General features: G+C 38.6%; 1 protein-coding gene across 1 annotated transcript; it reads left to right on the top strand.

The window, feature by feature from the left end:
• Positions 1-1292: 1292 nt before the first annotated feature.
• croc (forkhead box protein crocodile) lies at positions 1293-9675 on the top strand. Its single transcript, XM_011068484.2, has 2 exons — positions 1293-5562; positions 6458-9675. Exons 1-2 carry the CDS (start codon positions 4202-4204, stop codon positions 6582-6584), a joined length of 1488 nt encoding a protein of 495 aa, XP_011066786.1. The 5' UTR covers positions 1293-4201; the 3' UTR covers positions 6585-9675.
• Positions 9676-20236: the final 10561 nt, after the last annotated feature.

Here is a 20236-nt window from a genome sequence, read left to right as displayed (position 1 = left end):
ACTCTTTATTTTTACTAATGTTAAACATCTTGAAAATCTTTCAAGCTAAAAAAAACTTTTAATAAAATTTATATATATAAAATATATTTATATACGTAAGAAAAAAAAATGTAAAGCTACTATATCCTTAATGTATTATGAGATAGTGAATTTTGATCTTATCGCAGGCAGATTATAGATTGTGTTGCGAGAGCACGTCGTCCCTTCGGTGCGGAATCCTAGATAGAATGCAAGCAAAAGACAATTAAACTTTCGCCAGAACTTCCAAAGGGTTTTGCATCTTGGTTTTGCGTCAGTTGGCCCGCGGGCGAGGGAAAGAGATCGCGTGGATCTAGAGGTGGAATGCCTAACAGCACTCGCTCGTCGTTCCATTTAAATGAAAATTAACCGCCTAGTCGCCTGGTAGAGGCAATGATCAATTTAACACTTGCGCGTGGCTCAAGAAAATACACGATAACGATCGCGCGAACGGAAAGTTATTGCTCCTCTTGCGTTTTTCGCGCATAAATTGCACCAAAGAGAAATAACTGTTGGAATGGAATTATACATGTATATGTGTCATTTGGAATGATTCTATATATATTTTAATTTATTATAATAACAAATTAAACTAGGCCGCTTATGTGAATAACACAAATAAAGGAGCGCCAATTATATCGATCGAGGTTGGATTTTAATACGATAATAATATTTCTACGTGAATTATTACCTTAGGTACTTTATATATTTTCCTGTTCTTCAAACTGCAGCCGTTCTTGAAACGCAGTCCTAAATTGAAGCTAGAATATTAATATTACAAATTAAATTGATGATTAATTGAATAATAATGATAGTCTTGAAACATCTTAAAAAATTTGAAGAATTGGAAAATATATTTAATAATTCATGTTGAAATATTATTAGGCATCAAAATCCAGTCATAAGATCATATTTAACATTCCTCTATTCATTTGTCTAATTTATTATTTTATTATTAGGTGTTGGAATTAATTCGTAGCGTTTTACAAGTGATGGGAAGTACTTTCATTAATGTATTTTTTAATGCTCATGTGAAATAAATAACATTCTTTCATTAAAAACGCTACGAATTAATTCCAACACCTAATATTATTATAATTACTTACGAAATATCTTATGAGTTAAATTTTTTAGTTGTTTAACAAAACGTCTAAACAAAATAAAATTATTTTTTTTTTTTAGCGAAAATTTCTTGGGGGCAGGGTTGAATATTGTGCTCAATGATTATAAATTTAGTGAAATCTTATATAAATCTATAAAAATATCAAATCTATACACATGCAGTGTATATATATATATATATATATATTTTTTTTTTCTTAAATTTTAAATTATACTTTTATTTTTTATATATTTTATGGTAATTTTTTATATTTTTACACATACTTGCCATTTTTCTATATTTATATAGATACTATTAAAATTATATATGCTGTAATATAGGAGACAATTAAGTATGTTAGCACGCAGAAAATCAATCGCTTTCGATGGCAAACTTGTTCTCAGCTTTCACAACTTGATTTCAGTAACAAGCACTATATTTGCGTCGAATCAATTTAAATGGCGGAAAGTGGAGCGTCTAGAAGGATCGAAGGTATTTTGAGAACCTGGATAGCACGATTCAGACGGAGGCGGAAACTTGACGACGAGAAATGGAGGGTGGCGACGTGTCCTGTCGAGTGTTTTCGCAAGGCGGGAGTCGAACCCTTGGAAAAACAGACGCTAAATTGAAAGTGTCGTGCTGCAAGAACGCGAGGTTGCCTCTTTTCCATCTATCCACGTGACATTATCGTCACAACGTCCTCCACGAGATTCTTGGTCGCATAAATTTGCAAATTATGTGATATTTAGGATGAACATTGCTCTAAATAGAAGAATTAGTAGTCAATTATTAAAATAAATTATTAAAAACAATAATATTCTATTTTTTTAATAATTTGATTAGAATTACATCTAGAATGATTTTCTGTAAAATATAATAAAATTAATATATTGCTGACTTTAAATCATTTTTATCAATCAAAATAAGGAAGATTAGATGATAATCAACTGGGCAAATATATTTTGCAGTTGGCATTTTTTATTAGAATTAAAAGTTTTCAACTTAAATTATTTCTTATATATATATATATATAATATATATATAATCAACTAAAACATTTCGCAGAACTCATTTGCGAGATGTAGCTTCGTATTTAATCAGTGTAATACTAAATTACCATTTAATTCTTTCTATTGTATTATATCAAGCTTGCACAAATGTTATCTTGAGTAGATTTAGCGCTAAATACAAAATATGAATATGAATGGATCGCCATAGCTTAAATTTTAGATCTGTCAAAATCCATAAAGCACTTCCTGCGAATTACATCATATAACAAAGACAAAAATATTTCACAATCGACGAATCTCACAAATAAATCGACGAATCTCAATGCCATCTTCGAATCTGATTTCGTTGATACCCTACTAACAAAAATTTGAAGAAATACTTGACAACTCCGTTGCTCGATGACGTCTAACGCTCGTTCTTTTTTTTAAAGGCGCGCGCTATGAAATCGCAATCACACGGCTGTCTGAAACCATTCTTGTCACTGTCACCCTAAACATCCTCGACACTTGCTCAATTTCTGGCTGAGACACCGCGCGCATGCAACTATCACTCGTTTCCGCAATTTCTGCTGTTCCGGGCAAGATCCACCGAGATCACCACCTTAATCCTCGTGCTCGTTGTCCGCTTGGTATCGCGAAAAGTATCCGACGGCCGATGGCCGCGGAAAAATTCCGCATCGCGGCGTGCAGTACGGCTGGTCTCACGAGCGGAGTGTCCTGAGCCCTTGCGCGAGGTGACGAGGGCGTGACCATGCGATCGTTTACCGCGCGGTGATTGGCAGAATCTCATTCAGGGCGGTCTTATACAACGGCGTTCACCGCTCCGAGCGGATTGGTCCTGCGATGTGGGCGGAAACACGGTACGGCTCCACGATCGCGCAGCCAATGGCGTAATACGATGTGTAGGAGACCTCGTGATTTTTCGAAGGCGCACGAACGGCGCAGCCGTCCTCCGGCCGTGCCGAAGCCGTCGAGCACTCCGATCCGCGCGCGACGCCGAGCTCCCAGTGTGTTTTTACTCGGGGTTGAGTAAACTCCGGCCTGTTGTGTATCATAATACCGTGGCGTGCACACGCGGGTGCTAACGGGGTTAGCGTGCGTCCTCGCGCTAGCGGCCGAGTCGCACTGTTCAACTGAATGCACCTTCGTCTCCTGCCTTCACCGCGGCCTCGTACACCCCGTCTTCCGTCACCGTGTCTAAGACGAAGATTCCCGGGATACGGTCAACAAAATACTATCACGGAGCAGCGGGGCGCGCCGCAGACTCTATGAGCGACGACGTCGTGTTTTTCGGGATTTTAGCGTGATCGCTCATTAGAGATCTATCGATCGAAGATACTTTGGATTGCGCGGTGATGCAGTGACGGCGCTTCAAGTGCGCTCGAAGCGACAAATAAGTGACAGTGGAAACGCGGGTTTTATCGTAGTAACGAAAAAAAAAATAACATTCGAATAAAAAATTAAGACATGAATATTAAGAAGAATGTTTTATTGTTTAATACCTACTTGCCAAGTCAGTGATATAAGTGAAACTGTGAAAAGAGGACAATGATAATGCAGAATAAACGTAGAAGAATAATAATTTCGAAAAATAGCGACACTCTTTATCGAATGTAAACTTTTATATATTATTTGTATATTTTAAAAGATACCGATTTATAGTTCTATTCGAAGTGAATTGTGAAGAAAGACTTCGCAAGTGATTTATGATTCGAAAACGAGAGAAAACCATGATCGCTATTAATAGGCAGCTTAGAAGAATTTCTTCAAGGAAGAATTCGGAGTGAAAAGTGACAAACAATATAATAATAGAAAATAAAAGACTGCATAAAATAAAATTTGGAATATTTTGGAATTCTTTTCCAATATAACGACATTCTCCCAGGCTCTTTCCAACATTCACGAAGAACAAGTTGTGCGAGTCGGAGACGTTAAAAAGAACAGAAACATGTGCGTTAGAGAATCTCTCCTAGAATAGTGAAGAGAACAATCATCCCCTCGCTCCAATTGGAACCAAGTGTTTCGTTCGCGATCGTCGCCCGTGGATCATACTGAGAGCGAGTGCGCGAAGATGCACACGCTCTTCAGCGAGCAGAATGCGTACTATCGGCACGCGACGGTGCCGATGGGCATGGGCGCGCCGTCGTATCCGGCGGTCGGTGCTCCCGGGAGTTACTACGAGCAGTATCGATACGGCGGCTATGCGACGGCTACAGGATACCCAGTGTCAGGTATCGGACAGCAGCACATTCATCACGCCGGCAAGGATATGGTGAAACCACCTTACTCCTATATCGCACTGATCGCGATGGCCATTCAGAATGCACCCGACAAGAAGATTACGCTAAATGGTATCTACCAATTCATTATGGACCGTTTCCCATATTATCGTGAGAACAAGCAGGGTTGGCAGAACTCCATCCGGCACAACCTCAGCCTGAACGAATGCTTTGTGAAAGTGCCGCGAGACGATAAGAAACCCGGAAAAGGGAGTTATTGGTCCTTAGATCCGGATAGCTATAATATGTTTGATAATGGTTCTTATTTGAGACGTCGCAGGCGTTTCAAGAAGAAGGACGCGCTGAAGGAGAAGGAAGAGGCGTTAAAACGACAGGGTATCCTACCGGAGAAACGTCAAGAGGACGTTAAATCTAGTAGTAGTCAGGTCGCGTTGCCGCCACCGTCGGACGCTTCGACGAAGAAGTTGGGAGGCGGTCTGGAGGTCACCGGTCTATGCAAGCCTAAACGGGAACCAGTGAACGACAACCATTGCATGGCAGCGGCGGCGGCTGCGGCTGCTGCGGTTCAAGCTAGCAAATACGGCCTGCACAGCCCGATACAGGAGGATAAGACGACGACGGCGACGGTCGCGGCGCCTGGTCAGAGCGTTATACAGACAGCTCTGGGTCATCAGGTGCATCAGGCGCACCAAGTGCACCAGGAGTCGATCCAAGACGTGTCGATGGCCGGTCTGGATCCAACCAGCTTCAGCGTCGATGCACTAATGACGACACGGGAGAACAACGCCGGTCTGATGACGCGTGATAACCAGCATCACTCCCACCATCCGCATGGGCTCCAGCATCCGCATTCAATTATGAGCAGCAGGGAATCCATGGGCAGCGGCAGCAGGGATCTATCATCCGCGGGCACCACCACGACTACCACGACGGCAGCGGTGGCGGCGATGATGGCCACCAGCGGTTACGGACATACCAGTACCGTTTCCAGAGGCAACGCCTCGCCACCCGGCACCATGTACACCCCGTATTGTGCACCGGCGGCCACCGGATACGCCATTATGGACCATGAGTACAACACAGCGCGGAATCACGCGAGCAACGCCGTGGGCCATTCGCAATGGTATCAAGACGCCAGTCCCGACACGGCGATCTATCAGGACACCCAGTCCCCGAGCTGTCAGCTTTACAGGTACGAGTACCAGAATGAGTACCAGAATACCTGAATTGTTTCGCATCGTTCAAGAAAACGTGACGCTCGCCACGAGATCCCAATTCGATGATGGAAGTCTCGTGCTTGTACGAATAATAAACGCAAAATCTGTTTCTTTAGGGAGAACGAAGAGAATGGCACGAATTTTTATACCAATCATATGATAAATAATAAAGAAATAATACAAGTTATTTTGCCGTAAATCATTTTCATTATATGACAATTGTAGAATTCAGTTGCGATTGTATTCAATTTTTGTGTCAATGGCATTTAATTTTGTCTGTATACTTTATTATACATTATTTTGTAAAAACAGTAAGCAATAGGTAATACTATTGTAAACAGTAAGTGAGACTACATCACAATTAATTTGCTGATTTAATATCCAAGTAAGATTTGATATTCTTGAGTAATAAGCATCGAGTGATTAATACAACTCAAAATAATATATAATAAATAAATAAATATTATTGTCACCATTCCTAAGCATTGTTACATAGGATTTTCCATAACCCTAGAAAAAAATTCATAATTCCAAGAATTTCTATTGTATTATCTTCGTTGATGATTGGCGTTATCAAAATTGGCGTTATCCTGTAGACAATTTTTAATGACATAAAATAAACAGCTAGATATTATAAAATGAAAAAACTACTCAATATTACAAAAGAGAATTATTTAATTACATAATATTTTATCATCATACGTTTTTGAAAATTTTAATACACTGAACAAACAGGGCGTTAATATAGAAAAAAGTAACAGTATTTGTCACCGAGAATAGTGGCGTGTTAAATTCATTTTTTTAGACATAATAAATTAGATAAAATTACAGAAAAACTATATCCTCAGAACACGGTCTGATCTATCGTAGGTCCAGCCCGCCGACGCCGCTTTCGACGGGCGCGGCGCCGTCTCCGCCGCTGTATCACAGATATTATCAAGACTGTAATGCCGTCAACACCAGCGGTAATCTGCCGATAACGTTGCAGAAGTACTGAGAATATCGGAATTCAAGGTCCCATCAGCGGAACCTTGAAGAGCACCACGGCGATCACTACGATCCGGGTTTGATTTACGTGAAGCAAGAATGGATTCCCACGACGGACGAGCTCGCCAAGGAATGGAACTAGAAAGGTCGTAATGAGCTCTGGTAAAAATTGTAAATCTCTCGTATAGTTTCTCGTATCGGATCGTATCCTCGTATCGCGTAGAAACGATAAACACATAGGCGATTAGCTAATACGACAATTAGCGTAATAAATCGTCAATCTCTCTATAAGGGCATCGTTAATCGACGAACAGTCTTCGGGCTAAAACTTCTAACGGTTTTTACCGAAATTTCTTCGTGGAAGTATATATTAATATCGATTTTCTTCATTATTTAATATCATTATTTTTTAATTTAATATCATAATTTTTAATAGTCTAATCTTTATTTAATTCGCATTCACAAAACACATTTGCTAAACGGTTTTTGTAAGAGTCGAAAAACTGCATGAGATGTCAGATTAAACTAGAGAAATTCGCGACGAAAAATTTGTTCAAAGATTCCGAAAACTGTGTAAAATCCAAATAATTGAGTAGTTTGCTTGAATTGAAAGTTGTAAAATTTACATATAAAAATATTATTAGGCACTGAAACCCGTCTTGATCGAATATGGCCTTCATTCCAGCATGATGCGTAACATACATAAAAAAAAAAAACGTATGTATGAGAAAGAAAATGAATCTTTAAAAAGAATATTAAACTCTAAAATACATGATCATAAAAGTTGAAGAAGGGCAACGATAGACAAAACGTAGAAATCGATGTGTGAAGAAGAAGAAATTCGTGCCACGAAATTAATCAAATAACTAATAGTTTTATTATATTAAACGAACATAATGAGACTTTTCTCAGCAAAGCAAAAAAACGTTCCAATCGCGTATATTTTAATGAAATTTGAAAACTCCGAGTTCAATTTTAATCAGTAAATTTCTTCTTCACGCACGTTAATTCATTATTTTCGACAGCATTGTAAACTCGATGATCGCACGAGTTTTCGTATTTCGATCAAAAGCCTCGCTTTGATGAAGGAAACGCGAATGGATGCTCGGAACAAGAAAATAAATGCGAATTTCATAATCATAATCGCTCTTATCTACGCAAATGTTGAGACTGATCGCTGATTTGATGAATTTTTATTTCTTCACCACCATTTTCGCGCCCATCTTTGCGTCATAGATCACGTGAAATCCGTAATAATACTGAGACGTCTGTTTCCGACAGATAGCGATAAGGACGAGTCAGAATTATCGGTCCACATAGTCCAGCGCGACTCGTATTACGATGTTGAATCTCGATATTCTACAAATGCGATCACATTTCTATGCTCCTGCCAAGACATCCTTGGAAAACGGGTTGAAAAAGTTATTGTTTGCTTTGCACGGCGCGTTTTGCATCGAGTATTTCCCGATTCCGAAATGTCCGTTTTTATTGTACTGCGGCCGTAATTATTTTCGAACAAGCGATCCAGAATTTTCGCATTTAATGCGACACTGTATCGTTGAACACGTAACGATTATAACGAATAAACGAATCGCACGAACAGCTTTGGGGAAACAAACGGGTATATATCGGTAGATTGTTTTATCGTAAATAGAGACTAACATTTTAATATTTTAGAATGGCGAGTCCGCGGAATTCCCTCTATTAACATTTAATAGGCTTATCACTACTTCTAGCAATTACTTCGGCAATATGCAATAACTTCCTGTATTTATTTATACTTGCTTTGACGGCAATACACTTGTGATTGATTGCAAATTAAATGCCGCAAATTAAATTTTAGCGTGAGCGTTTTAATCGACGGAAATGTAAATGGTGATAATTGTCGCGATTTCAAGCGTCCCGATAGAAATGCGAAAATAGTCTAATAGTGTGTATAGTATGCCGGAAAAAAACTGATTATAGTCTTCTAAGTTTTGTCGACGATGAAAATTTATTGTGTTTTAATCTTCACCTTGAGAGAAGTGTTTGAAGCTGTCACGACGACGAAAAGCGACAAGTATTGTAAAAAGAATAATAGCTTTAGTAATTAGTGAGATATTGTACTTTCTTCGCAAAAAATTGCATCGCGTTCTTGTGCATTTAATCACGTGATAACCTTCCTCGATACCGGAGATTCGTGCGGTATTCGATGAAAGAGAGAATTGAGATAATTATATACATATATATATATATATATATAATATACACAGGAATATATATATATATATATGTATATATAAAATATACATAAGTATATTTATTGATTATAAACACGGATCATGTGAATAATAATTAGCGTTAATAATGCTCGAATCTGCGTGTATATTATTACGAAGAATGAAGCATAGATAGAATAAATAGAACAAATCTGTATGTATACATATATATCTATATGTGTATATATGACGTATATATAACAATATATGCACGTATATACTTGTACGTGCGGAACATATTGATATTAATATTATTATTAGTACGCTATTACGTATCAGTACGTAAGACACACCTACGATACGAAATAAACGGAAAAATCTCGAATTATGTTTTGCCTCTCTTTCATATCCCGCCACGAAATCCATTTGCAACACACGCATCACCGTTTTATTTGCACGGCCGTGCACTTACGAAAGTATTATCAGTGAAAACCCGTCGAATGTTTATTGCTTGCCGCTCGTGCGACGTTTCATGTTTGGACGCGAAATATGTTTTTATATTTGTACTTATTGGCGGAACTACCGGCGGAAATATTGATGACCGCGTTGTGAAAATAAGCTAAGTAGACGTGAAAATAACTCGATGTTTAATTGTTGCTTGCATCCCGGCGGCCGACCATCCATCGTTGCAATTTTACTCAAGAGCATTATTCGCGCGTTTATCGTTTTATATTCACATTTATATTTATTATTTAATAATTTATTGTACTTACACGTTTTGAAAAACAAAATATTTTTAAAAAATGTAGGAAACTTAATCGTGTATCGACGAAATATGGATTGTTATGAGTTTATGTACGCTGACGTACCAATATTTAAGAACAGAACAAAATTGGAAGAAAAGTTTCAAATGAGATTTCAATTCATTCGCGTAATATCCGTCGACATTTTTCCTTATTGATTTTCCACGATATTCTTTTCTGCAAGATTTTTTTGTAATATCTTGTTGAAAATAACATTATTACACTTGCATATCGCTATATATTTTCCAACACATAATTTTACATAATTAATTTCTCACATTAATCCCCTGTTTACATTCTTCGTGATAAACGAGCGATCCAGACATTTCCGCGTAAAATCCGAGCGAAATTGTTGACGATGAAAATGATAGAGCTGAGTTTCGCGGAATCCTCGATAGATTAATGTCGCGTCTCATAAGTAACACGAGAGCGGAAACGTTTATGCCGCTCCAGCATCCAACCAAACCGAATCGACATTCCATCTTTTCCGCAGGATTTACGACGATCGCACGAATCTACGCATCGCGCATCCGCTCTGTATTAGCCGACTATTAATTTTAGTAACGATCCGAGAATCCGTTATCCCGGCGAGGGCGCATTATAGCTGGCTGAATTAAAGCTCTAGATTTACAAGAGTTGCTTAAATGATCGTCAAGTTCTGACAATCATATCTAACTATATTATATTAAAAAATTACTAAGCGCTTATTGAATGATAGATTAATTAGATAAAAAATTGCAGTCGAAATAAGGAAAGCAGTTAATAGATGCAAGACATTTGTTTCGTGTAAAAAATTTAAAGGAGTGCAAAAATGGCAATGTAATTTTCATATCTTAATTTGTTGATTAATGATGATTTTGATTTACGGTCTGCTTGATGCTAATATAGAATATAAAATATAGAATCAATTTCTATTTTAGATGTTATGAAATTAATTTATGATTATTTCTTTAATCAAACCAAAGTTAGAGGTAGTTGCAAGAATATTTTTAACTATTCCATTATATTATAAAATAGTTTCATAAAGAAGTTTTAGTAAATTGAAGTTAATCAAAAATTATTTAAAATCATCACTCAAATCAAAGAAAATTATCAAATATAAATATTCTTTTTAAATTAAAAATGATATATGTACATGAGGATATATTTTGATATAATAATTAATATAATAATTAGTATAATAATTGATGTAATAATTTTGCAATTATTGAAACACGAAAAATATTAGGTATGATTTTATTATGGTAACTATATTTCGTTTGTAACATCTATATGTAAATCTATATGTTTATAATGTACAACTGCTCTCCTGTATACACGTGATTCTATTAAATTAATATTAATACATTACTATTAATTAATATTATTTCTTATTATATTTTACATGTCATAAAAAAATGCTTTTTAAAGAGCGTATTTTTTTTATCTCGTGTTGAAATCTGAGTCGGCATTCTCCAGATAAAAGCAATGCACTCTTGTAAATTTAAAGGCTGGATAAGCATTTTTCAGTTGGTGTTCTATCGATATTCCCATTGGAAATCTCGAGCATTATCCCATCGAAAATTGATTAAATTTGTATTGTTTTTTAAAATACGTTTTCTAAAAAAAAAAAGGTCGTTAGATTCGACTCTTCCTACCGGAAATCTTTCCAAAAATCGAAGAAAAATCATCGCGCATACTTAAAAAAAAAATATATCAAAGTTTTGAACAATTAGCCGAAGATTTTTCCGTGTGCCGTAGAGCCGAAGATTTAGTTAAAAAATCGGAGTTTTCTACCGAAAACTAATGAAGCAACCGTGGATGTTGAATTGTTAGAAGGTATAGCATCAAAATACATTATATTTTCAAGACGGTAATTATCCACGTTGTCAACATGACGATATGTTGAAAATTGAGACATTAGAAGAGATCATCAAGGACACAATCTTGAGAATAAAATATCATGTTTCACATTATGTCTTTCGACTAAAATAACTTTTTCTTTGCATACCTAATAAAACCCTTTTATAAAACAATAATTGTCAGTTTACGAAACAAAAATAAATAGTCGACATGATTAGATTCCTGAAAAGAGAAGTTTAAAACCACAAAATATTCCGTAAATAATGATCAGGTAAAAATCCGACGGAAAATTCAGAAAATACTACAATCGCACAGTCACATATATAGAGTATGGATTTCAAATAGTTTATAATAGTTAATTTGATTATATTTCTAGGTATAAAAATTTACGATTTTACGAACTAGAAGATTATCGGGAGCATTATAAATCACTTGTAAGACATAAAACGCAAGTGTTCGCAGAGACACGCAGAAAGAACCGAAAACGCTTTGACAAAGCGATTTTTAAGCAGGAGGACCAACAGAAATTGACCTACTCGAGACGGTTCTGGGATTTCGGCGACGGTACGCAGGCAATAGGTGCATATTCGACGAACGGATTTCGTGGACCCTGCTCGAAACCTTGTTCCAAAATCCATCTGCTTTGTTCGGGGCACGTGTTTCGGCAGATGGAACTAAGTCCAGCCCGAGGCGAAAGGCACTATCCTGGTCGAGTCGTTTGCAAAATGTAATTTTAAACGAATCCACAGCTATTCTCCGCGCAGACAAAACGTTAATACTCGTTTGACTATGCAATCTCGTGGGAACTGTTATCGCACTAATATAGCTCACAATTAACGTCGAATTGAACGTTACGACTTACAGTTGCTTTTCTTTCGCTCGCATACATTTATACACATATTCAATTAAATAATACTATATATATATGTATTATTTAAATGAATATAATGCAATTTATTATGTTTATATCTACAAAGTAGCGACATTGTTCAATTTATAAATCTTTAACCAACTTTATCAATATTTTACCATTTTCTGAGTCATATACATTCATCTTGTAAATATTCATTAATGTCTTTTTCTTGTGTCTCTCGGGACAAAAAGCATTGTTTATTCGTGCAATTAATCTTTTCATATTATACACATAAGTATAAATGTTTATCACTACTTGTACAGCATTCAATTGATGTAAATAAATGTATAAAAAGGTGCATATATGTATTGCATGTGTACTTGTTACATTTACACTTCGAAGTAAATTAGTGTTGACGAGTGAAAACGAGAGAGAGAGAGAGAGACAGAGAGAAGCGTGTAAAGAGCTATTTGCACTACGCGTAAACGCCCGTGCCATTATTGGCTTTCCAATAATCCAGGCAAACACACAAATTCATCCACCCGCGCTAAGAACCGCGATTCGAGGGTGAGAAAGTCAATGCAGCATAGCCCCTCTCGTCCTTTATCTCCATGGCAAACATTTCACGTTATCCATCCAAAGTTGCTTGCACGATGTAACTTTCCGCTCGACACGACAAATATCGCGACGCAAACTAAAATTCAATTCTTAATTTAACAAATAAAAAATATATATTTACTTAACAAATAAAATATATTTTCTAAATACGAAAAATAGATAATATATAATAAAACTAGTAGTGCATTTTGTGTTAAAATTACGAAAAATAACAAAAATATTTTGAAAAATGTTACAGTATTAAAAATATATAGAATCGATTCACCGATGTAACTGTTGTAACTCGCATTTTCGTTTTTTTAGAATTACGATGAAAACAAGCGTTGAACTGAATGTTAGACGTCAAAGGATTGTTAAACACATGGTGGCAATGAAAAGGACACGAGTCATCTAGTCAGAAAAGTGTTTTTCAGAAAGCTGAAGCGTAAAATCTGCTTTCCACACATGTGCACTGTAAACACGCACAGAAAAATGCTTCGAATATTTCGGAATTATATGACGAGACAGAGGAGATAGGAAAGCAGCATTTCGACTATGTATTTTTTCTAAAATCTTTTAATTTTTCGTAACGTTTAAATAACGAAATGGCATCTCTGCGTAAAGAAACACTAAATAATTAAAATTTTGTCAAATGATATCCAGAAAAAAATGTTCACATACATAATGCAACATTTAATTACATGTTTACGCAAACAATACAAATTATATATAGTTGATAAATTGTAAGTAGCATATATTGATTTAAAATATTTTGTAAAAATATATTACTGACAGAGCTCAGTAAATTATTCGTTACATTTTATTCAGAAAGTTTACAAGACAAAACGATTTTAGAGGTAACAGTTATTTTGCAGTTTCACTGCAGTCGTTTTTTAATCACATTTGGTGAAAAACAAATGTAGACAATAAAAAGTATTTCCTCTATGAAACAAAATTTTAGAGAATCCGGGTTAAATTAAAAAATTCGATTGTCCAGTCTCTTTTCCCTCTCTCTCTCTCTCTCTCTCTCTGATTATTTTGGGATTGCAAAATCTCTCTGCATAGCGCGCATCATCGCGTTCTCTTCTTTCTGCCCTTTTTTTTTCTCTTTCTTTTTTGCCCTCCGTTGCGCGTAACCGTTGTGGCCATATTAGCGGTGCGCGCAATCATCAATTTCGAGCGAGGAAAAGACAAGTAAAAAGAGTTTGGCTCCGGGCTTACTTAAACAAACATTTTGCTCTACGAAACTAACGTAGGGCGGCGTGTGCGTACGTGCGTGCGTGCGTGCGTGCGTGCGTGCCTTCCCTCTCTTTGTCTTATACGCTCGCGTGGAACCGCCGCGATGTCTTTTTCTTCCTGCTCTTCTTGCGCGATGCTCCCTTCTTATGCGAGATCGTAAACCGTAAGCCACGCTATGTGGGAAAGCCCATCAGCGATCCCTCGATTAGTTTTGAAAGAATATCACGAACGCAGAAAGCTATTCAAAAATAAACTTTGACCATAGTCACTTTAGCTCATCGTATCAGTTTGTAATTCTGAATTTGACAGATGTAGCCCGTTATATCGTAATTAATTAGTACTAGCAGGACGTTTAGAGGGAGGATGACGGCGGATGTTACAGGAGAGAAAGATACGAGACGAAGAAGCCCGCATGGCTGCTGCTGGCAGCGGACGAAGAGTGAAGGGATGAAGGGCAGCAGTGGGAGGACAAGAGGCGAAACTGTGCTGCTCTGCCGTCGTCTGCCCGTTTTAGCGGAAGGATCACAGGTGCACCGTTTCCCAGGGACCTGCGGCGAAATGCGAAACGCGAACTCGCTCGCGCTGATGGAAAGAGAAAGAGAGTGAGAGACAGACAAAGAGAGGGGGGAGGGGGAAGGGAGGAAGAGAGAGAGAGAGAGAGAGAGAGAGAATCGTGACCTAACCACGATACACACCCCCGTATATACTGTACGTACAATACGGCGATCCGCGTTCTTTTCACTTCACCTCCCCATCCCTTTCGCAGAAATCAGCGACGAGAGAGAAAGCAATAATTCTGCAGGGAATCGAGATAGAAAAGAAGGGGAGAGAGAGAGAGAGAGAGAGAAGGAAACGGATTGGAGGGTGACAGCAACAAGCCCTGGAGAATGATGGACCAATGAAAATTGGTTTGCGTGTCGGTACACAGGAAAAATCGAACAACCAACGTGCGCATACTCTCAGACGAAAATTGATAGATTGATAGACTGCGTGAGCGGTGTGTGTTATACGAAGCAAAGGGGTGGAAAGGTGAACAAGTTTAGCGTTCAGAGGATACGTGGTGAAGCGAGTGATGAGATAGTACCGTCAAGTACAACCCCCCCGAATCGAAATACTGTAGTGAAGATCTAGTAAATTTGTCCAACGGCTACAATTATTTTGCACGAAGATATATACTTTTTATTTCGACTTTAAAATAATAACTACAATATCGATATGACTCTGAGTTGTAATATATAGACGCGATCAATTTGCACAGGCAGTTGTTGAGTTAACGATTTGTGGCAACCCAATCGAATGGGTCAGGTATACATGTATATGTACTTCAATCAGCTTTTATTGTTATTTAATAGCTGCGCAATCGTTTTACGAATACGATCCAATAATTGAGAAACGTTCGACTATGTCGATTAAAGCGAATTTTCTAGTTTTTTCTTCTTTTCTCTTTGTTTCTCTCGATATCTATTATTTTGATTGTACATAACTGGATTCTCGTAATATATTATTTTTATATTTTATAATATAAAATCATATTGACATATTTCAATAAAATATCGATTCTACTTGATATTATAGCATTTTTAAATAAGGAGAGAGAGAGAGAGAGAAATTAATATTAATATTTATCGCAATAAATTATTCGCGGCTTTTAGATTTCATCAACATTTGAGAATATTTTTGTTAAAAGATGCTCATAGTATCAACAAATAATTAAATTGCTTGTACAATTAATAATAAGTGATATTACTATTCTGATTCTGCTTATAAATGCGTTTTAAGTCCAGAAAATTATTTCGACACGCGACATGCAGAATTAGAATGTATATATGTATAAATGAATGTATAAATTCACACAAGAAATATGTATTTAAGCATCAAGATCGAATATAAGGATGCGTTCAGTCAGCTCTTTCATCTGTTTGGCATATTCCGTTAGATCCCAAAATATCGGTCAATCAGGATGAAAGAGCTCATTGAACGGTTTGTCGTTCTGAATGTATCCAGGGTTCTTATTTAAAAATTTGATTTATTTATATCGATTTAAAAGTCATTTCATATTATTTACAGCGTTTATCTTAGTCACTCTTTCGTTTCAATTGTCGTTATAATTCCACCGTCCGTGATAACACCCAAACAATACCCACAGCTTGTTATCCATCGACAGTTACGTTACCTTCGTGTTGACTCCTTTCCGTTGAACTTTTGCGCGGGGAGGGGGAGATAAAAACAGTCGCGGTTTCTGTTTTGCCCTACTAATTTATTTTTCCGCACCCTGTCGCGTGCAAGTTCTTCACTCGGTCACTCGCAAGTTTTCACATTCGTACAATGTGTGTACGCGCACACGTGTGTGTATGTGATGTGCGCATAAATGTGTGCGTATCGTTCGATGTAACATCGAAACAGCCAGGGAAAAACGTAACGAGATATCTCGCTGACGAGAGCTCTGTAGAAATATAATCGAGAGTATGGAAAGAAAAATAGGAAACGCGCGCCGCGGTAACATGTTTTCGTTGAAGAGGTTTTGTCGAAACGCGAGACGCCGTGGCGAGATATCGAATTAATATTATATACACATTCGGAGATATATCACATTCGGAGCATATTCGGATATATATGGAGAGACGCGATCGACGGACGGCTGCTTAATCGCGCTTTAATGCGAAATAAAGTAAACATTGGCTGTCGAGCTCGCGTTCGAAAATGCAAACGTCATTATGACATTAAACGCTAAATGGGGCGCGCAAGGCGGATCTTGTTTATGGGCCAACTATCGGGGCCGTTTTACCCGCTAATTTCGTATTTAATTGACACATCTACCGCGACGAGGGGGTAGATGCGAACGATACGCGTCGGATGCGGTTCGCGTCCGCCCGAACGTTCATCCCATCCTACAACGTGGGCGGTATATACGTTGCCCACGGCTATCACCGCGGCACCGGCATTGGCACAGGCGACACGTAATTCGAATTTGAAATAGGCAATTAATTAACCGCGTGCTGCACGCACGGTGATCTCGCCGTTCGCGATTCGGCTACGCCGAATTATAACACGCTCGTGGCTACTTTATATATCCAACAAGTCGCTTTATAATATCCGTCTGATTCACGCATTTTCAAATATTAATACTTTAAATCCCGACGAATCGAGCGTAATACCAAAAAAAGTGTTATCGAAATTGAAGCGACGTGAAATCGAATAAATATTGAAAGAGTTGTATATCGTGTGAGTTTTAAGTCTTGTGTTATATACGAGATCTGTTTTTTTTTCTTTAGCTGAACCTGCACAGTTTTTTTTTCTCTCCGTGAAAAGAAAAAGAAGAAAAATGTATATTCTTGCAAGAAGTTCAGTTAGAAAGATCTATAATTATCTGTATACGGAAATAATGCTAAAGGATCCAAAAACTTAACTTACAGATACGGATCTGAAAATAATTTTGTTGGATCGTCAAAATAATTATGCGTAATTTGAAATCTATTTTTTAAATTTTCAATTTAATATGTTTAAAAAATAGAGAAGGGGTGGAACAGAATTTCCACGAAATTGGTTATCCTTCGTCTATATTTTCGCACGTAGATAAGCAAACGGCGCAATTAAAATATCATTGGGGCAACCACGTCGCGTTAACGTTCTTTCCTCGAAATTCTTCTTTCGTTGAAATTCTTCCGATCGCAGCGCGGTGTCGAGTTTCCCCGACCATAAAATCCGTCTTGAAAACTGCCTGCGGTAGCCTAATTCAGGGCCTCCGATTGACTCGACGGCGGACGGGCCCGGGACTCTCCCGGGAGTCGCGCAGCGCAGCGACGCCGACGGAAGCGAGCGGAGAGTGTCGATTACTCGAGGGCCACCCGCAACGAGCGGTGGCGGAGCGACGCGTCGCGCGCGTCATCCGCGAGGTCGGTCGGGTGTTTACGGAAAATTACGGATGATAATGTAAGCATTTTTTCACGCTCTTCAACGCGGGTGGGTGCGGACGGGCCCCAGGCGGTCCGGCTCGCATACACGCGGTGTCCTACTCCCGCGGGGCTAATTTTAGGGTGCTTCAACCCCCTGGTTGCTACGTTCGCGAGCGCGCGTCGACACTGTGACCGACGCGTTGTTTACACGTACGTGCGTTCCAGGGAATTCCGACACCCGGCTTCCCTGACGCTGTACGTTAACTCTTCGAAGCGAGAGAAACTCGCCGCTTCTCAGAACCGACGGCCGTGTTACGAGCGCCGGGATCTGCGGGATCTGTTTTCCAGTCCATTTCTTCACTCGACGTAGTAGCGTTAACGAGGCGTCGTTATTCCTCGATAGATTTCTCTCGAACTCGAAAATATCAGGGACCTTCGTCTTTGAAAAATATATTTAAAAAGTAGGTAAAATGAGAGTGATAGGATTTTAATTGGAACCCTCTATCATTATTGAGCGATATATACCAGAAAAGCAGAAAACAAATAAACGCTTTCAGATCAAATTTAAGATTCACGCTCCTCTCCGATGTAATCTGACAGCAGGATATATCGAGGTTTATACAAGTCTTAACCGTGTTATAAATAATAGCGGAACGGGATTACGCGCCATGGAAACGCTTGCGCAAGAGATATCCTTAAAGGATACAAAATGCATTATGCGCTTTCTTGGAACGCTTGCGTGCCACGTAGACAGCCATGTAGGTGCAACCTATTTTACCCTGCGTCTCTTTAATAGACGAAATACGGAGCATATTCCCGGTTTTATACGTCAAACATGTTGGCGTCCTCTTCCTCGACTAAGCCGCATCAAAGGCGGGTCGATTGAACCATTATAGAAACCCTGTGTTGTAATTCCATTTGCCAAGATACCGCACGTTCTACCGTGACACCACGGGAAGCATTCGTGTACAATAGCGTTGCGTAACAATAACGTACCCGCCATTAACAGGGTTCGATTTACCGTGAAATCCATGAACGCATCCGCGAACACGCGTTCTCGGATTGGCCCCCATTGGCCCCGAGGCCCGTTGATCATTTTCGGAGATCTGAGCTTGTCTTCATTGGCTCTAATGTATTGCCGATCAGATAGAAACACGTGGCACTTGTATTTAAGTGATACGTGAATAAACTTCCATATTCTGGGCTTACGTTTCCGATACATCTGGTGCACATCTTCGTTGGGACTTTTACTTTCGACTACCACTTTTACAGCGGATTAGAAGAATACCTTTGTATTAAGTATTCGCAAAGATTGCACGTTCATCTTGGAAATGAAAATGCATCCGTGCTTTAAATACTTGTCTGATAAAAAAGAAAGCAAAAAACAGACAACGAGATTTGGTCCGACGACGTTACGGGGGCGCGTATCCTCTCTCTCTCTCTCTCTCTCTCTCTCGCTGCCTCTCGTTCGGCGCCCCTGATCGAATTGAGAAACAATGATCGGCATTGTATCCTGTCGGATTTCTCGGTTTTCGGCCTGCGAGAATGGGGATCCCTTAAGATACGCCCTGCACAATGCGATCGGCTGCGACAGCAGGAGCTAAAGCGCGCACGACCGGGCAGCAGCAATGACTTAATGCTATTTGGGGTATCTGCCCGATGCACATATTGTATACGCTCGCCTGTGAATGGAGCAACGTAGAGAGCGAAAGAGAGAGAGAGAGAGAGAGAGAGAGAGAGAGAGAGGGAGGGAGAAGCGAGAGATTGGGGAGAACGAGCGGCATCCGCGGAATTGTTTACTACTTGCCGCGAGCCCGAAATAGAGAGCAATTCTCTTGTTTTGGACATTGAACTGATGTTTTCGATACCTCCGTTCCGATACGCTGAAAGAGGAAAAAAATTGGAATTTTTCACGTGCACCGATGGCGAGTTTAGTGGGGAAATGTATATGGCGAGGAAGATTAATTTTCTTCAAAGCGACGAAAACGATGTTTGAGAATGGCAGATTACATTGTGGGAAGGAAGGTAAATCATTATGCTCGGGTAGAGAGCTTGTATTTCATCATAAATCATTATTCGTTTAAAAGTGGCAGACGTCCAACAAATTCTGAGGTGGTACACGCGTGTCTCTCGTACAACGGATTAAGTATTAATAATAGCACAGTGTAGTCGCCAGATACTAGTAGGGTGTAATTACGGTAAGAGAGCGGGTGAGTCATTTCTTATTTCTTCTATCT

This window comes from Acromyrmex echinatior, chromosome 5 (assembly GCF_024713525.1).
Source record: "Acromyrmex echinatior isolate Ae372 chromosome 5, ASM2471352v2, whole genome shotgun sequence".
Lineage (NCBI taxonomy): Eukaryota > Metazoa > Arthropoda > Insecta > Hymenoptera > Formicidae > Acromyrmex > Acromyrmex echinatior.
This window is presented reverse-complemented; position numbering and strand designations above follow the sequence as displayed.